This window comes from Hyperolius riggenbachi, chromosome 9 (assembly GCF_040937935.1).
Source record: "Hyperolius riggenbachi isolate aHypRig1 chromosome 9, aHypRig1.pri, whole genome shotgun sequence".
Taxonomy (NCBI): Eukaryota; Metazoa; Chordata; class Amphibia; order Anura; family Hyperoliidae; genus Hyperolius; species Hyperolius riggenbachi.
In genome coordinates this window covers 237,356,356-237,374,157 of record NC_090654.1, presented here as the reverse complement: position 1 = coordinate 237,374,157, position 17,802 = coordinate 237,356,356, and the positions used below count along the sequence as shown (strand labels likewise).

Below are 17,802 nucleotides of genomic sequence, written 5' to 3'. Positions count from 1 at the left end.
TTTTATTCATTGTTTTTGTAAACAATGAAGATGGCCGCCAAACAGGAAATACATGATCAGAGTAGGTGCCCGTTTGCAGAAGCTCCTCTCAAATGTGACTTGATTGCTGGAATTTGTAAAGCAGTAACACAGAGTCGCCAAGTAGAGTAAAATCGATTAAAAATGTTTAAAAGGGGGGCATTGGTGGACTCACCTCCCTCGTAGAAAGAAAGAGCGGACAATGGGACGTTACTCACAGTATAAAGCAACTTTTTATTAAAAGCTCCAAAGTTGCAACGCATTTCACGGGTCACAATCCCGCTTCATCAGGCAAAGATTTTTGGAGGGTACAAAATCGGGTCAATGGCCTGGCCCCTCCGAAAATCTTTGCCTGATGAAGCGGGATTGTGACTCGTCAAACGCGTTGCAACTTTAGAGCTTTTAATAAAAAGTTACTTTATACTGTGAGTAACGTCCCATTGTCCGGTCTTTCTTTCCACGAGGGAGGTGAGTCCACCAACTTCCCCCTTTTAAACAGTTTTTAATCGATTTTACCCTACTTGGTACCTCTGTGTTACTGCTTTACAAATTGTCTAGTCCACCCTTGGTGGAGGGGTGTTTCCCCATTTCTTCCTGTCTACAGAGAGCGACTTCTTAAACCTGAGCGGAGTCAGGTTATAATTCTTCCCACCCGCTTATCCAGTGGTTGCCTTTGTGGAAATCCACGTTTGTGAGTATAACCATTACTTTGTAGTACACCTGACTAATTGTCACTGAGATTCTACACTATATTGGGCTCCTGGTTTCTTTTTGTCTCCTTCAAGCTTGATTGCTGGAATGTTACTCCCATGTGTTGCCTTAGCTGCCTAGCCTTAGCTTATCCCTCTGCACTCACAGCTGTTTGAAATAGCTCAGCTCCACGAGTCTTGCAGAGACGCTGGCTGTGAGCAGAGACAGCCTGTGACTTATACACACACAGGAGAGCCTGCAGGGGGTGTGCATAACTTCTTTCTATCACAGCAGAGAGAGTGCATTCCTCTTTGTCTCGACAAGAAAAGATTAGATCTATTACAGAGACAGTGCAACTAGAAAAGGCTGCAGTAATCCAGACCACATTAGAACAGGCATAGGAACGTATAGGATAGAAAAAATAAGGCTGAAAATTTTGTTATAGAGTCTCTTTAAAGCCAAGCTGCAGGGCAGCACAACACAGCCCACTAGTGATTCCCCCCCCCCCTCCTTTTCTCCCCACCAACACAGCTCTCTGTTGGTGGGGTCTGATCACCCACCTAGTGTTTATTTCATGTTTTTAATAAATATTTGTGTCATTATTTTAATATTTTTTACTGTTTGTTTATTTTTTTCAAACCCCTCCCTCCCCCCGCCAGCCAATCCTGGCGATCAGCTGTCATAGGCTTCTGCCTATGAGAGCCGATCGCTCTGCCGTGTCACACAGCTGTCCCCAGTACAGCGCTGCTGCAGATCACAGCGCTGTACACAGTTATAAGACTAAAAGTCTCCCGAGCGGCGATCGCCGCTGGGAGACTGAAGGCGGAGCAGGAGATGCGCGCGCGGCAGCGCGTGATCTCCTGCAGTAGCTGGCCCCAGGACTTGACGCCAAATGGCGTTAGGCGGTCCTGGGGCTGCCACCGTGGTCACTCCCATTGGCATGACGCGGTCTTGAGGTAGTTAAGGATAATTATGCATATTGTAACGTGAACCCTTAACCATATGAAAGTATATACAATATTGGCACCTTATGGTAGTACCATGTAGTGCAATATTAAATTGCGGCTATGGGCTGCCAAGGTGCATGAGTTTGGTGCAAAAGCGGTGGTAAGTGATTTGTAAGCAGCGCAAGCTTCATCTAGTAAGCAGCGGTAAGTGATCAGTAAGCAGCGGCAGCTTTGTTAAGTGTCCTACCAGTAGGAGGGTTGCGGTTAAAGGAGAACTGTAGTGAGAGGTATATGAAGGCTGCCATATTTATTTCCCTTTAAGCAATACCAGTTTCCTGGCAGCCCTGCTGATCTATTTGGCTGAAGTAATGGCTGAATCCCACCAGAAACAAGCATGCAGCTAATCTTGTCATATCTGTCAAAATTGTCAGAAACACCTGATCTGCTGCATGCTTGTTCTGGGTCTATGGCTGAAAGTATTAGAGGCAGAGGATCAGCAGGATAGCCAGGTAACTGGTATTGCTTAAATGAAATATGGCAGCCTCCATACAACTCTCTCTACAGTTCTCCTTTAAGTTGGGAAGGTTAGAAAAAGGTACACTTGGGAAAAAAGCAAACTGAAAAAAAAATGTTGAAACTTGTAGCTGAACATCAGTAACAGTATGTTACCAATATTTGAACTATGAGAACAGTCCATGCCATTCAAACAGTAAGCTTGCAGCCAATAAGCCTCCTTTAGACTTTTTTCATGATGTATAATCTACATGAATAGTCTGAGAGCAGCTTATTGGACTAAAGCTTACTCTCTGGATCTTTTAAAGTTAGCCAATAAATATCACCCCAATTCAAATGTCCTGCTTTAACTGGTGGCCAACAAGGTACAATACTGCTACAAACATGCAAAACACACAGTCATAGTAGCGCTAGTCCCCCTGATATTCTGTTTTGACAGTGCTCACCACAGTGTCAAATGCAGATTCCAGCTCTGTGAACGTCAAGGGCATTTTTAATTTACAAACGTTAACAATTCAAAAAGATGGCCCATGTGTCTGCAATGCTCATATGTACAAACATGACAACAACAGATCCATACGGCGATGCCTGTTGGTGGCCGGATCTGGAGGGTTCTGCTCTCTGCATCAGATCCCTGCACTGCAGGAATGTAAGTAGAACACTTTCCTGCCGAGGACGTTGTATTTTTTAACAAGACTGAACTTGCCAATTGGAATTTCTTCAACTTTAGGAACAATAATTTCTGTTTTATTAGAAGAAGAACTACAATATCTAGTGTCATCCCCCAGAATAAACTTTGTCCTAGACTTATTTTTACTTTGTTTAACTCATCATTCAACCTGAACATGTTCGAGTCAATCTCACAATGTGAATGTGTGTTGTCAACATTGCCCTGCCCTGAGCTGCTAGAAGTTGTCTAAATACAGAACCAAAATTAGCAGTGAACTTTCATCCCATAATGTCCAGCATGACCTCTGACCTGTCAGTCAGCTGGTCATCAGGGAATAGGTCGCCGCAGCGATCGCATTCAGAAACTCATGTACCCAATGCCAATGGCGAGTTGACTTCAGGTCAGAGGTCATGTGGGGCTTCGTGGCACAAAAGTTCACTGCTGATGAACCCACACCAAGGCAAAGTCCATCCCTACTGTTTTCTACTCTAGATCACGCAACAGCATAATCTCAGAGAATTTAAATTTAGCAACACTTTAGCCTCAGTGTGCCCCAAACCCTCTTCAATGCCGTAGAGATCGATCCTCTCTCTCCCTCTCCGTTGCTTTTTCCCCAAATACACGTGGGAGCCAGAGTGGCTATCTTGCCTAGAGCCCCACTCTAAGCAATCTCACTACATAGTACAGTATAGGGCAGTTGGCATAGCAAAACTGTACACAAAGTTTGCTGGGCAGTGAGTACTCTGCCTCCACCTAGTGGCAGCTTCAGGTACTGCAACATGCAGAGTGACCTGTAATATCGTATAGTACCCAGTGCTGCAGCTCTGAGGGTTACCTGGCAGCCCGCGCCGCACTAAGCCTGCATTGCGCTCTTCTCAGCAGCAAGGCACCCGAAACTTTCCTCCAGCCACCCAGCGCAGACATCTTCACTGCCCTCCAGACCTCATAGACATTCCGTACTTCTCCTCTCACTGCTACAGTCGCCACCAGCCAATCGCAGCGTTTCTCTACTGGGCCAATCACACAGAATTTCCCAGCCCCGGAGTATCATCTGTCCAATCAGAGAGTCGGACACGGGACGTCACGTAACTATTAACTCAGACTTTACAGCGAATAGAGGGCTGGAATGTCTTCAGCCAATGGGGAGAAAGCAGTGTTAGTTTCTTCTCCAATGAAGAGAAGGGTTGAAGGGCAATGGGCGGGGCGGTCTGCGGACAACAACTGGCAGTGTGAGCTAGAGGTGAGATGTGCAATTGTGCTTTACTTCTGTGGAGAGAGCAGGCATTGCCTGTGTATGTAACATGCATGTTATACTGTGTGTCCTAGAGCCTTTGGTACATGCAGACTATAATATACTACTGCATATGTTGCATGTATGTTACATAGATTGTACTGAGAGCAGCCAATAAATGTCATTTGTCTTCCACATGGCATGTACTGAGGGCGGTGCAACACTGGTTTATGTGTAATATCTAGTGTATTCTGAAATCAGCACCAGACTTGCATGCATGCTGTATGTAGGGTGCTAAAAGCTGTGCCTGAGTCTGACTGTTACACACACACTACTGGTGTAAACAGCGGCAGCATATTCCATAGTGCAGTGCAGATAAATATTTTTGCCAGTCTGAGGTGGTAAGTGGGAGCAGAAAGTTGTACATGAGATATGATTATTTGATTCATCCATAGCTAGTTGGAAGCAGGGCTCTGGAGAATTTTTTGGGTACCTGGAGCCGGAGTTGGTGGTTTTGATAAATTGAGGAGTAGGAGACAGATGGTTTTTGTACCAATTCCACAGCCCTGGTTGGAAGCAATGATAGTTAAAGAGGAACTTTTATTTATTTAAGTATTTATATTACGCAGCGCTGTACAGAGTATGTATTGTCTTGTCACTTACTGCCCCTCAGAGGGGCTCACAATCTAGTCTCTACCATAGTCATACGTCGATGTATGATCGTGTAGTGTATGTATTGTAGTCTAGTGCCAATTTAGGGGGAAGCCAATTAACTTATCTGTATGTTTTTGGGATGCGGGAGGAAACCGGAGTGCCCGGAGGAAACCCACACAGACATGGGGAAACCATACAAACTCTTTGCAGATGCTGACCTGGCTGGGATTCGAACCAGAGACCCAGCACTGCAACTTTAACTAAGTATTGAACTTCATTCCAATCAGTAGCTAATAACTCTCCCCCCCCTCCCCCCAAAAAAACAACAACCTAGAAATCTTTACCTTTTCTCAATTACATCATCGGGAAGGGAGGGGATGGTGTCTGGCTGATATTGTGTTAAAACCCCTCCCACAGTGTGATGTCATGACCATGGTCCTGACAGTTTGCTCTCTGTGAACCGCGTTGCACTGTGGGAAATAACTGCTTTTTCCAACTGCCGAGCAAGCAGTTTCACCTTCTGTGCATAGAACTCTCAGTAACAAACATTACACAGAGATCACCTGGCAGGTCTAAATATGTCACCACCTGTGATAACTTTCAGAATGTAAATCAGGAAGAGGAAAGATTTTATAAAGGGCAAACACTGGCTAGATAATCTATAATTTAATATTGTAAAAAAAATAAACTGGAACAGGAGGATGTGGGAAGCTTCTGGATACTCCATAGGCTTCCCTTTTCTTAGGTGAGCAGCTATTTTTGTGCCCTAACTTTGCCATGGCTACACTTTAAGTAATCAGTTAAAATGGCCTTTGGACAGATAAGCTGATGGAATACATGTCACATCTTTGCTGGGGCATTTGGATTAGTTATCTACATATCACTCTTTCCATTCTTGTCAGCATTTGTTTTTTGTCTTTTTAGACTAGCGGGGCAAGGTATACAAAATAAATGTTTCACCCTGTGTGCTGCCCTTATCTCTTGGCCACTGGGACAGAGGCAAGCCTGTCCACCTGCAGAACATACACATCTCCCCTCCTTTCCTGCTCACTGTTTAGAGAGGCAGTCCTTTCCTCCAAGGAAAGTAAAAGCAGTCAGCCTGGAGGTATGATGGGCAGTGCGATGAGGGGGAAGAGGATGTCTTTATGGACCGAGGAGACAGATCTCTCTGTCTGTGACTCTTTGTCTTTCTCCTTCCTTCTCTCGTTTTCCTTCCCTTCCTACCCTCGTCCCTCTCATCTGTTTCTCTGCTTTTTATACAGGGAGTGCAGAATTATTAGGCAAGTTGTATTTTTGAGGAAGAATTTTATTATTGAACAACAACCATGTTCTCAATGAACCCAAAAAACTCATTAACCACTTGCCGACCGCACGCTTATACCGTGCGTCGGCAAAGTGGCAGCTGCAGGACCAGCGACGCAGTACTGCGTCGCCAGCTGCAGGCTGATTAATCAGGAAGCAGCCGCTCGCGCGAGCGGCTGCTTCCTGTCAATTCACGGCGGGGGGCTCCGTGAATAGCCTGCGGGCCGCCGATGGCGGCTCGCAGGCTAAATGTAAACACAAGCGGAAATAATCCGCTTTGTTTACATTGTACGGCGCTGCTGCGCAGCAGCGCCGTAAGGCAGATCGGCGATCCCCGGCCAATCAGCGGCCGGGGATCGCCGCCATGTGACAGGGGACGTCCTGTCACTGGCTGCACAGGACGGATAGCGTCCTGTGCAGCCCGGATCACCGGGGGGAGAGGTAGGAGAGGGAGGGGGGTGAATGTCGCCGCGGAGGGGGGCTTTGAGGTGCCCCCCCCCCCGCAACTAGCCTGCACGCAGGAGCGATCAGACCCCCCCTGCACATCATCCCCATAGGGGGGAAAAAAGGGTGGCGATCTGATCGCTCTGCGTGCACCCTGATCTGTGCTGGGGGCTGCAGAGCCCACCCAGCACAGATCACAACAAACAGCGCTGGTCCTTAAGGGGGGGTAAAGGGTGGGTCCTCAAGTGGTTAATATCAAAGCTGAATATTTTTGAAAGTAGTTTTTAGTTTGTTTTTAGTTTTAGCTATTTTAGGGGGATATCTGTGTGTGCAGGTGACTATTACTGTGCATAATTATTAGGCAACTTAACAAAAAACAAATATATACCCATTTCAATTATTTATTTTTACCAGTGAAACCAATATAACATCTCAACATTCACAAATATACATTTCTGACATTCAAAAACAACACAAAAACAAATCAGTGGCCAATATAGCCACCTTTCTTTGCAAGGACACTCAAAAGCCTGCCATCCATGGATTCTGTCAGTGTTTTGATCTGTTCACCATCAACATTGGGTGCAGCAGCAACCACAGCCTCCCAGACACTGTTCAGTGAGGTGTACTGTTTTCCCTCCTTGTAAATCTCACATTTTATGATGGACCACAGGTTCTCAATGGGGTTCAGATCAGGTGAACAAGGAGGCCATGTCATTAGTTTTTCTTCTTTTATACCCTTTCTTGCCAGCCACGCTGTGGAGTACTTGGACACGTGTGATGGAGCATTGTCCTGCATGAAAATCATGTTTTTCTTGAAGGATGCAGACTTCTTCCTGTACCACTGCTTGAAGAAGGTGTCTTCCAGAAACTGGCAGTAGGACTGGGAGTTGAGCTTGACTCCATCCTCAACCCAAAAAGGCCCCACAAGCTCATCTTTGATGATACCAGCCCAAACCAGTACTCCACCTCCACCTTGCTGGCGCCTGAGTCGGACTGGAGCTCTCTGCCCTTTACCAATCCAGCCACGGGCCCATCCATCTGGCCCATCAAGACTCACTCTCATTTCATCAGTCCATAAAACCTTAAAAAAATCAGTCTTGAGATATTTCTTAGCCCAGTCTTGACGTTTCAGCTTGTGTGTCTTGTTCAGTGGTGGTCGTCTTTCAGCCTTTTTTACCTTGGCCATGTCTCTGAGTATTGCACACCTTGTGCTTTTGGGCACTCCAGTGATGTTGCAGCTCTGAAATATGGCCAAACTGGTGGCAAGTGGCATCTTGGCAGCTGCACGCTTGACTTTTCTCAGTTCATGGGCAGCTGTTTTGCGCCTTGGTTTTTCCACACACTTCTTGCGACCCTGTTGACTATTTTGAATGAAACGCTTGATTGTTTGATGATCACGCTTCAGAAGCTTTGCAATTTTAAGAGTGCTGCATCCCTCTGCAAGATATCTCACTATTTTTTGACTTTTCTGAGCCTGTCAAGTCCTTCTTTTGACCCATTTTGCCAAAGGAAAGGAAGTTGCCTAATGATTATGCACACCTGATATAGGGTGTTGATGTCATTAGACCACACCCCTTCTCATTACAGAGATGCACCTAATATGCTTAATTGGTAGTAGGCTTTCGAGCCTATACAGCTGTTTCTGGTTCAAAAGTGGGTTCATGCTTCCATCTGCTGAAAAGCTTTATGGAGATTAAGATTTCATCTTTTAGCACGACCTGGCACTTGCTCACAGTGCCAAAACCACTGGTAAATGGTTTACTGACCATGGTATTACTGTGCTCAATTGGCCTGCCAACTCTCCTGACCTGAACCCCATAGAGAATCTGTGGGATATTGTGAAGAGAAAGTTGAGAGACGCAAGACCCAACACTCTGGATGAGCTTAAGGCCGCTATTGAAGCATCCTGGGCCTCCATAACACCTGAGCAGTGCCACAGGCTGATTGCCTCCATGCCACGCCGCATTGAAGCAGTCATTTCTGCAAAAGGATTCCCGACCAAGTATTGAGTGCATAACTGAACATAATTATTTGAAGGTTGACTTTTTTTTGTTTTAAAAACACTTTCTTTTATTGGTCGGATGAATTATGCTAATTTTTTGAGATAGGAATTTTGGGTTTTCATGAGCTGTATGCCAAAATCATCAATATTAAAACAATAAAAGGCTTGAACTACTTCAGTTGTGTGTATTTGAATCTAAAATATATGAAAGTCTAATGTTTATCAGTACATTACAGAAAATAATGAACTTTATCACAATATGCTAATTTTTTGAGAAGATCCTGTGTGTGTATGTGTGTGTGTATATATATATATATATATATATATATATATATATATATGTATATGTATATGTATATGTATATGTATATGTATATGTATATATATATATATATATATATATATATATATATATATATATATATATATATATATATATATGTATATGTGTGTATATGTATATGTGTGTGTGGTCAAAAAAATGTAAGGTGCCCATACATCAGGCGACGTATGGGCAGACTGACCATAAGACAGATCCCTCTCATATCAGAAATCAGCCACGGCCATCTCCCTCCAAGGGCACCTCCTCAAAAACCTTTTTCCTGTGCTGTAGTAAGTCTGGATTTAGAGATTAGAGCAGTTTTTGAGACCAGTAAAACTAGTTGGGGAGGATGTGGTGGGAGAAACCTAGGAAAAAGAAGGAAAACTAGGTTTTTCACTGTAAAGACTTTTTTCTTATTTTGAGAATTTTATCTTTAAAGTATGTGGCCTGTCAACAGAGATGCAGCAACAGAGAGAGTGTTGGGGGAGGTGGAGGACCGAGGAGGGCGTCAACAGTATTGAAACCATCAATTAACTTACCTAGTAAGAACCAGAGCAAGAGCACTGCAAGACCAAAAACTAGATAAAACTCTTTAAAGCGGACCTGAACTCAGACTGAGGAAGTTCTCTGCTCTAAAAGATACACAACAGCATAATAACCTTTAAAGAGCGCTCAGAAGCGCTGTAGGAGTGCACCAGCACTGAGGCTGGGAGAACACTAGGCAGTGAAGAAAACCATGCGTTTTCTGCACTGTGGGGTTTTAATTTTTTTTTTGTGCATTTTTGTTTGCGTTTTGGATTTGTTCTGTTCTGTTTTTTAATACTCTCCCTCTATTAATGCAGTAAAATACAGTATTGGGGCTGTGGTTCAATTTGTTTTTTTTAAAAAGCGTGCAATTTTCCAGGGCTGTGGAGTCCGTACAAAAATCCACCGACTCAGACTCCGACTCCTCAGGTTAGGATTCCACCGACTCCTCTAATTTGCATATTACAATCTTGTTTATTGAAAGTATGTAACATGAAATGCATCTCTTAGCTGCCATCGCTTAGGAATTTTGAAATACAACTGAAGTGAGAAGGATATGGAGGCTGCCGTATTTATTCCCTTTTAAACAATACCAGTTACGTGGCTAGCCGGCTGATCTTCTGCCTGTAATACTTTTTGTCATAGACTAAAACTAGTCCTTGGTAAGAGTACTTGTAGAAGACAGGAACAAAGAACATGCGATTCTTTGTGTGATTCGATTACGATTCTATTTACGATCGGATTAAATCTGACATGTCCAATCGGGATTCGATTCAATTTGATTTGCCATTGCAAAACAATGGCGAATTGAATTGAATCGAATCCCGATCGGACATGTCGGATTTAATCGGATCATAAATAGAATCATATCGTGTAGATGAGGCTTTAGAGTGATGTGCAGGTACTCTGCAGGGGAATGAGGCTATTCTTCCTCTATTACACATTCTTCATGCACAATCTGAACCAGGTTTATGGGTGATAGACAACACCTCTGTGTTCAATGTGCACAACATTCTCAGTGGATTCCCTGCAGCTCTGTGGGGAGTGCATATGTAGAGTATAGTACTACTATGTAACAAAGTAAACCTGAGACAGATGAAATTAAAGTTTTATACATACCTGGGGCTTCCTCTAGCCCCCTTCAGGGTAATCAGTCCCTCGCTGTCCTCCTCCGCCACCTGGATCTTCTGCTATTGGGTCCAGGTACTTGAGCCAGTCTGGCATAGTGCGCATGCACACACTCCACCGCTGGAAGCGTACTACACCTGCGCAGCACTATTGCGCAGGAGCAGAATGTTCCTGGCTGTGGGAGCCGCACGTGGCCGGACTGCGCTGACTGGCTGAATTACCGGGACTCATAGCAGAAGATCCAGGTGGTGGAGGAGGACAGCGACTGGATTAGCCTGAAGGGGGCTGGAGGAAGCCCCAGGTATGTATAAAACTTTTAATTTCATCCTTCTCTGGTACCCTTTAATTCGTAGTCACCAAACCAAATTTTAAAGGGTACCCGAACTGACATGTGACATTATGACATAGACATGTGTATGTACAGTGCCTAGCACACAAATAACTGACTCAGACAGGAAGTGACTACAGTGTGACCCTCACTGATAAGAAATTCCAACTATAAAACACTTTCCTAGCAGAAAATGGCTTCTGAGAGAAAGAAAGAGATAAAAAGGGGAATTTCTTATCAGTGAGGGTCACACTGTAGTCACTTCCTGTCAGGAATATATATATATATATATATATATATATATATATATATATATATATATATATATATATATATATATATATATATACTATTTTTTTTCTTTTAACGCATGTAAAATCACATTCCTCTGCTTCATTCAATGAGATACATTATGTGCTTTTTACATGAGTTTTTGAATATTATGCAGCAAGTTTTGTGCACACTGTAAAATGTAAATATCTCTTCACAGTGCCATACAGTAGTTTTGTACTATAGATTGCGTGAGCTCACAAACCGCGTGTGGCTGATATTAAGAAGCGCTTGTGCATGGAGGTAAAAATCGGTGCACGCTTGGAATGATGTGCATGCTGCAAGACCCAGGAGTTATGCCAGGACTCGCACTATTTTCAAATTGAATGAAGAAACGTTTTCCTTGCCAAAATGATTACCGTAATGGGAGGTCTAATTTTAGTACTGCTTTTTAAGCTGTTTTATGGGAGGTATACATAGTTCATGCTTCCCTTTTAACTGCTCCATCAGTAATACAGCACACAGATGATATATATATATATATATATATATATATATATATATATATATACTTTTTATAACCTTGACACACATTCATTCAATGACAAGTTTATCAATCAATCAAATCTGCTTTGCGGTTTGTGTCTCCGCCCCCTTTTGTGAATTTGAACCCCAGTCACCCAATGACCTATTAGCTGGTTTGAGGAATCTCAGTCACCAAGCGACCAACTGTGCCAAATTTGAGGACTCTGGCTTTATTACTGTGAGAATTATTAGTAGTATTATTATTGATTTATAAAGCGCCAACATATTCCGTGGCACTGTACAAAGTAAGATACAAACATGGGGTACATAGTAATACAGACAATGGTATACACCAATTTACAATATACAGAAGTGGTAATTACAGTGACAAAAGACATCATGAATAAAATGTATAACAAATTCCAAGACACGTCAGCCTTCTAAATGTTCCCATTGATATGAATGGGTGAAATCTGATTGGCTGTTGTGTTTCTGCCTGGGTGGGGGTCGGGGGGGGGGGGGGGGGCATGACACCCCAGGACATATCCTCCCAGGTAGTAAGGGATTTGTATACCAAGGGTCAAGCTGTTTTCGAGACACACACACACACACACACACACACACACACACACACACACACACACACACACACACACACACACACGATTTTATATATACAATATATAGATTATTATGTCCTGAGCAAGATAGGTGTGACTTTATGTGGTGCAGTATGCCACCATATGGGTAGTTTTCATACGAGGAGAGGTAAGTATTCCTGCTAGTGTTCTGCATTTATGTATGTGCTGCAAGAGGTTAAGTTCTCCAAAGCATACAAACCTCAAGACACTGTTTATAGCCACGCCTCCCTGGCCACCCATTTACCCTGATGAAGGTGGTGAAACGGGACAGAGCCTGAGGGCACAGTAATTGGGTGGGGACAAAGAGATCTTGGCTCATGGAGAAGACAGAACAGCGTGTTGCTCCGCCCTGAGTGCGATTGTATGCCTGTAATTAAACAAACCTGTACTTATAATATAGCAGTGTTTACATTTGAATGGAATACGGTTTTAAAGGATTCATACACTATTCACGTACTTCTTGTTGGTATTTTCAGGGGCATCATGGGATATCTGTACTGAGAAGAGCTGCTGGATCGTGTAAATATCAGACAGCTGAGTACCTGACGCGCTCCAGGACTTTGTGAGGTCCATCAGGTAAGACGCCACTTTGTGAGGTGTGGAGGTGGATTCAGGGTGTTGGTTTGCTGTTTGGAATCTGCACTTCTTTCATATATACACATTTCTGGATCTTCTGCTGACAGCAGGGGATGCAGCTTTACTTGTCATGGGGCACAAGGACTAAGGTTTAATGTTATATGTATACTCTATGCCTTTTATTGAGAGCATACCCTATGGCTTGTCCTGTTACAGGCATGCTATAGGGTGGACAGCTCCTCACCCTCTTACATGCACCCCCTTCGTCAGGGTCAGAGGCCAGATTTACCAGTAGGCCCGGTAAGCACCTGCCTAGAAGCTGAATATGACTAGCCCTGCCCTCTTTCACTGTCTACTGCTCTCTTATATCATTTTATGAGGTTGTGCACTGAATTGTGCACAATTACATGGCCCTTTGGCTCTGCACAATGGAGCACATGTAATGGCTTTTGTATAGCACTGTTAATTTTTTATTGTGTTTTTAAATACATAATAGTGGATTGACCTGCTAACGGGAGGGGTTTAAGGCATTGGATCTTCTGTCCTTGTAATATCTGGAGATGTTAATCTTTCCCTGCTCTACGATGTGTACTGGGAGCAGTGCCTGACTTTGCTATGTGTATACTATATGTTGCAGACTCCATGTATCTTCTATGCATACTGCATGGCAGGTGCTGAGATCAGGCAGTGATTAGCTATGCCAAATGCTTACAGTATTGCGTATCCAGAGAGCAGCACCCAGTTCTCTTCTTCAGAATCCCTTTTACATTTAACAAATCTCCCACTTAACTAGCAGCAAATCATCCCCAGATTATCACTTTACCTCCATCATGCTTCACAGATGGATTCAAGCAGCTCGGGGGGTGGGAGAGACATTTTACACTTGAGGGTGGCCAGGCAAGCAGCAGAGGCGCCGTTGCCAGGAAGATTCTATTGGGAATCGGTCTGCAGTGTTTCGGCAGGCAATAGATCTCTCTTTGATCGGATAGAGATTTGGCTTTTTCTTTTCAACTCTGCCTAGGAGGCTAGCATCATGCAGATGCCTCCTCACTGTTGACAGTGAAACTGATAGTTTGCCGGAACTATTTAATGAAGCTACCAGTTGACGACCCTAGTTAAGGACCTGGGAGGCATCTGTGTCTCTAACGACACTCTCTAATGCATAGAGTATAGAGTTCCATTCCCTATTATTTAACATAACATATTTTGCAGACTTTAACAAAGTCTGTGAATGGTTGTTAGGCCAGATCATTCTATAACAAAAAATGTACATGTTCTGTCTGCTTCGCAGGATTGGAGCCAATGCAAAAACGGAGCTGTCAATGTACCCTAAGTTAAATAGGATTCGTTCACATCTGCCCTTTAGTGGTAATCAGGACACTGTCTGTACACAAAGTCCCAACTTGCACGATTGTTCCGGACCCCACCTATGCGGCAGACCTACCTGTCACCTTCTTCTGTCTTCATCATCTGTCAGCTTTTCATCTATCACCTTCTGCCTTCATTTGTCAGCTTCTCCACCGCTGTTTGAGTCCACCGCTGCTGCCGGGACAAGTGCTGCAATACAGATGGAAGCCCTTGCGAAAGCACTGGTTTGAAACTTCTCTGGGAGTCTTCTCATTGGTCCACCATTCTGTGAACAAATGAGAATACTCTCTAGGGAGAGAAGGTTCCTATTGGTCTGTTTTAACCCACTGGGAAGCCCCAACAGTTTATTATGCTTTTGTGACCCGAGTCACGACAGTTGAACCCAATTGGCATACAGAGACCTTTGCACAGTGATACTAATGTGACTGAGGTACAACAGACACTGCATATTAGCACAGGATAAGCTGTGAACTCACCATTGTGCGCCATAGCATGTACCTGCATATTAACATGCCAATGCATGGACAGATTATTTTATAGACTAGTACTTTAGTGCGTGTGGCCCCTGATTCTTCATATGCATGCCCTCTGTCAGGCTGCAGTTACTAATTTGCTGCCACACTTATGTATTGCTAGATTTGACCACCAGATGGCACTGTTTGATTGCTTATGCTTACTCCTGGTGCAAATCATGTAATCTCTTGACACCTCTGTAATGACGAGTATGGTGACCCCAAACCATCTGGAAGGTATAAAGGGCTCTGTAAAATGTATTCGCTACAGACTTCACTATACACCAGCGGTTCTTGCTTTTAGGAGCATAAAGAGATTATCTGTCACTATTACACTTGTGTATTGATAGGATTGACCACCAGATAGCACTGTTTGATTAAATATGCTTATTACTGCTTTCAATCATGTATTCTTTTGACACAATCTGGATCGCTCATCCTCTATACACGCATAGTTTTTGCCAATGACAGTTGTAACTACATATTTATAATGCGCTGACATGCTATGGAGCACTTTACAGAGTAAAGTCATGTTACTAACTGTTCTTAAGCCCCATCTACACTAGACAATTTTTTGTGTGGCGGGCCGCATTGCGTACATATTTACGCATTCCTGCTGGTGCAGGGACATTAACACTAGTTACGTGTTGCACCACTAATGCGTAAAAAATGTATGTGTTAATGTTCCTACACCAGCGGGAAATGCGTAAAAATGTCTGCAATGCGCCCCGCCGACCCCAAGGTCGGCAAAAACGAAACTAGCTGGCGGTGGGGGACCGGAGCGGCAGTGAGTGACTACGAGCGCACAGGATGGCTGCATGGGGCTGGTAGAAACCCCAGGTAAGTGAAACTCATGGGTTGTTCTTTTTTGCCTGACGATTCCTTTAGATTCACGCACAGGCTAGTGACCTTGAGGTTGATTCGTTAAAGTTTAATGCGCCAAGCAGCATGGGTTAAACCAGCAAGCGCACGCTACTGTCAGTGTAGCATGCGCTCTTAAGCTACTCACACTCCTTGAAGTTACGCTTGTTCCTTTCAAGTGCTGCGTGTTGGTATGTAGCATGACCGCGATACTTTACTAGCATGGCCGCTACTACGTTAATTAATGTAGTAGCAGCCGCACTAATAAAGTATCACAGATGCGCTTCATACCATCAGGCGGCACTTCAAAGGATTGCGTGCAGCTTCAAGGAGCGCAAGTAGCTGAAGAGCGCATGCTTCGCTGACAGTAGCGTGCATTTGCTGGTTTAACCCACACAGCTTAGCGCCTTAAACTTTAATGAATCGCCCTCCTTATGGTGTCTGATTATGGACACAGTAGAGCGGGTAAGATCAATCTGTACATGTCTGGAGATCAGAGTGATCGGATCTGCTTGGAATCGATTGAAAATATCCACAAATGTATGGGCATCTTCATAAATATAAACACCAGGAACTATTAGAAATTGTTAATTTGATTTATGGAATTATGCAAACCTTAAACAAGTTGTGGGATATAGTCAGATACATGTAGAGGTATTGCAGGGTTTAATGCTGAGAATGCACGATTAATTTTTTCAGCAGATTTACTTGCTGATTGATTTTCCGATCGTTTTTCCGTTCAATTTCCATTCACTTCTATTCTCACACACACTGAGCAGGATAGGTGAAGAACAGGCATACTTGCCCGCTGAACACCAATGATGGCCAGGTGCGGTGACTGCACTTTAGTTAGGGGGAAAATACACAGCATGTTGGGGTATTTTCTGTATCTATAATGCCCACTGACACCAGAGATGATACGTGGGGGCAATTGTTGCAGTTTATATATATGGGGTGATTGCTGTGTGTCATATGTGGGGTTATTATTGCATTTCAAATGTGTGGGGGCAGGATGGGAGGGGGGGGGGCCTCCTCACAATGCTTGCTTAAGGCAGCAAAAAGTCAAGAACTGGCCCTGAACATACAATCTCCATGCAGATAGTGATCTGAGTGTAGCTAGTGACTGGAGTTTTTTTTTTATACTTTTTTTTTTTTTTTTTTTTTTACAGTCACTAGCTTCATGTGTTTCCACCCTGTTTGGGGGGGTCAAAAATGTTAATGTTATGGTTTTTAACCACATCCCTACCCTGTTCGTTTACACAGTTCAGCTCAGCAATGATTACGTTGGCAATAACTTTATCAATAATTATCACAACTAAATGATCTATATTTTTTGTTTATTCAGGACAAATTAGGCTTTTTGTGGCTTAAATTTGTTTTTAGTAATTACCTTATTTTCTATGCATTTTAAAAGGAAAAAAGTGAAAAAATAAACAATTATTCACTTTCTTACATTATAGCTTTAATGAAAACAGTTCTATAGTACATTAAACCCACACATTTTCTCTATCTCTCCTGCTTATTTAAACAGTTCATTTGTTTTCATAATGTATTAGTAACAGATTGTATACCCTACTCACTTGATACATCTTTCTTTTCTTCGAATATTTATTTTACCCTTGTTTACTCATTAGCCCTGCCATTGAATTCCCTGGGGAGAGGAGAGTGGTTTGCTGGTATTCCTTTTCGACTCTATAGTCTTTATATCAGCTCAGAGATAAATAAACAGTATAATCTAGGATTTTTGTAGGGAGGAGAGTGCAGTGACTTATTTTCATGTCCTGCGGCATAAAGTGGTTAAAATCCGAAAAAAAAATATTTTTCTTTTGAAGAAGCGACCACACCTGTACCTGAAAAGCCAAGTGGGGATGGTACTTCCTCACATATGGTTATACTAGTTGCAGGTTCGGCAACCAGAAGAGTGTAAGTACTTACTTATACTAACTTGATAACAAAATACTACACTAGATTGGGCTCTTGTTTTCCCTGTGTTATATTTTTTTGTTTCCACATAACAATTGTTCTGAGTGAGTTAGTGCCACATTTTTCACTATTGACCTCAATGCAGATCAGCCAAATTTTGGGCAAATTTTCAGTTGTCAGATTGCTAGTCATCTTCTTGTTTGGACAGGAAGTCCTATATGCTTCTGGATCACACAATAAAGACTGGGTTCACACTGACATAAATAACCCGTTCTGTGAATCGGAACAGATCCACAGGCATGCAAATGAATCTTATATTAGTCAATAGGACCTGTTCAGGTCTGTCTGT

General features: G+C 43.2%; 2 protein-coding genes across 3 annotated transcripts in view; one reads left to right on the top strand and one right to left on the bottom strand.

The window, feature by feature from the left end:
• LOC137533042 (L-2-hydroxyglutarate dehydrogenase, mitochondrial-like) overlaps window positions 1-3,841 on the bottom strand; it is a 42,252-nt gene extending 38,411 nt beyond the window's left edge. The window contains exon 1 of one of the 2 annotated variants that reach the window (XM_068254181.1): window positions 3,674-3,841. In XM_068254181.1, the coding sequence (XP_068110282.1) occupies window positions 3,674-3,762 (89 nt within the window). In that variant the 5' untranslated portion in view covers window positions 3,763-3,841. The remainder of the gene's footprint in view (window positions 1-3,673) is intronic. The other variant, XM_068254183.1, reaches the window with a different exon arrangement.
• Window positions 3,842-4,007: 166 nt separating this feature from the next.
• Window positions 4,008-17,802, top strand: part of DMAC2L (distal membrane arm assembly component 2 like) — a 40,928-nt gene continuing 27,133 nt past the window's right edge. The window contains exons 1-2 of the mRNA XM_068251989.1: window positions 4,008-4,078; window positions 12,690-12,789. The gene's annotated coding sequence lies outside the window, so the exon portion shown is untranslated. The remainder of the gene's footprint in view (window positions 4,079-12,689; window positions 12,790-17,802) is intronic.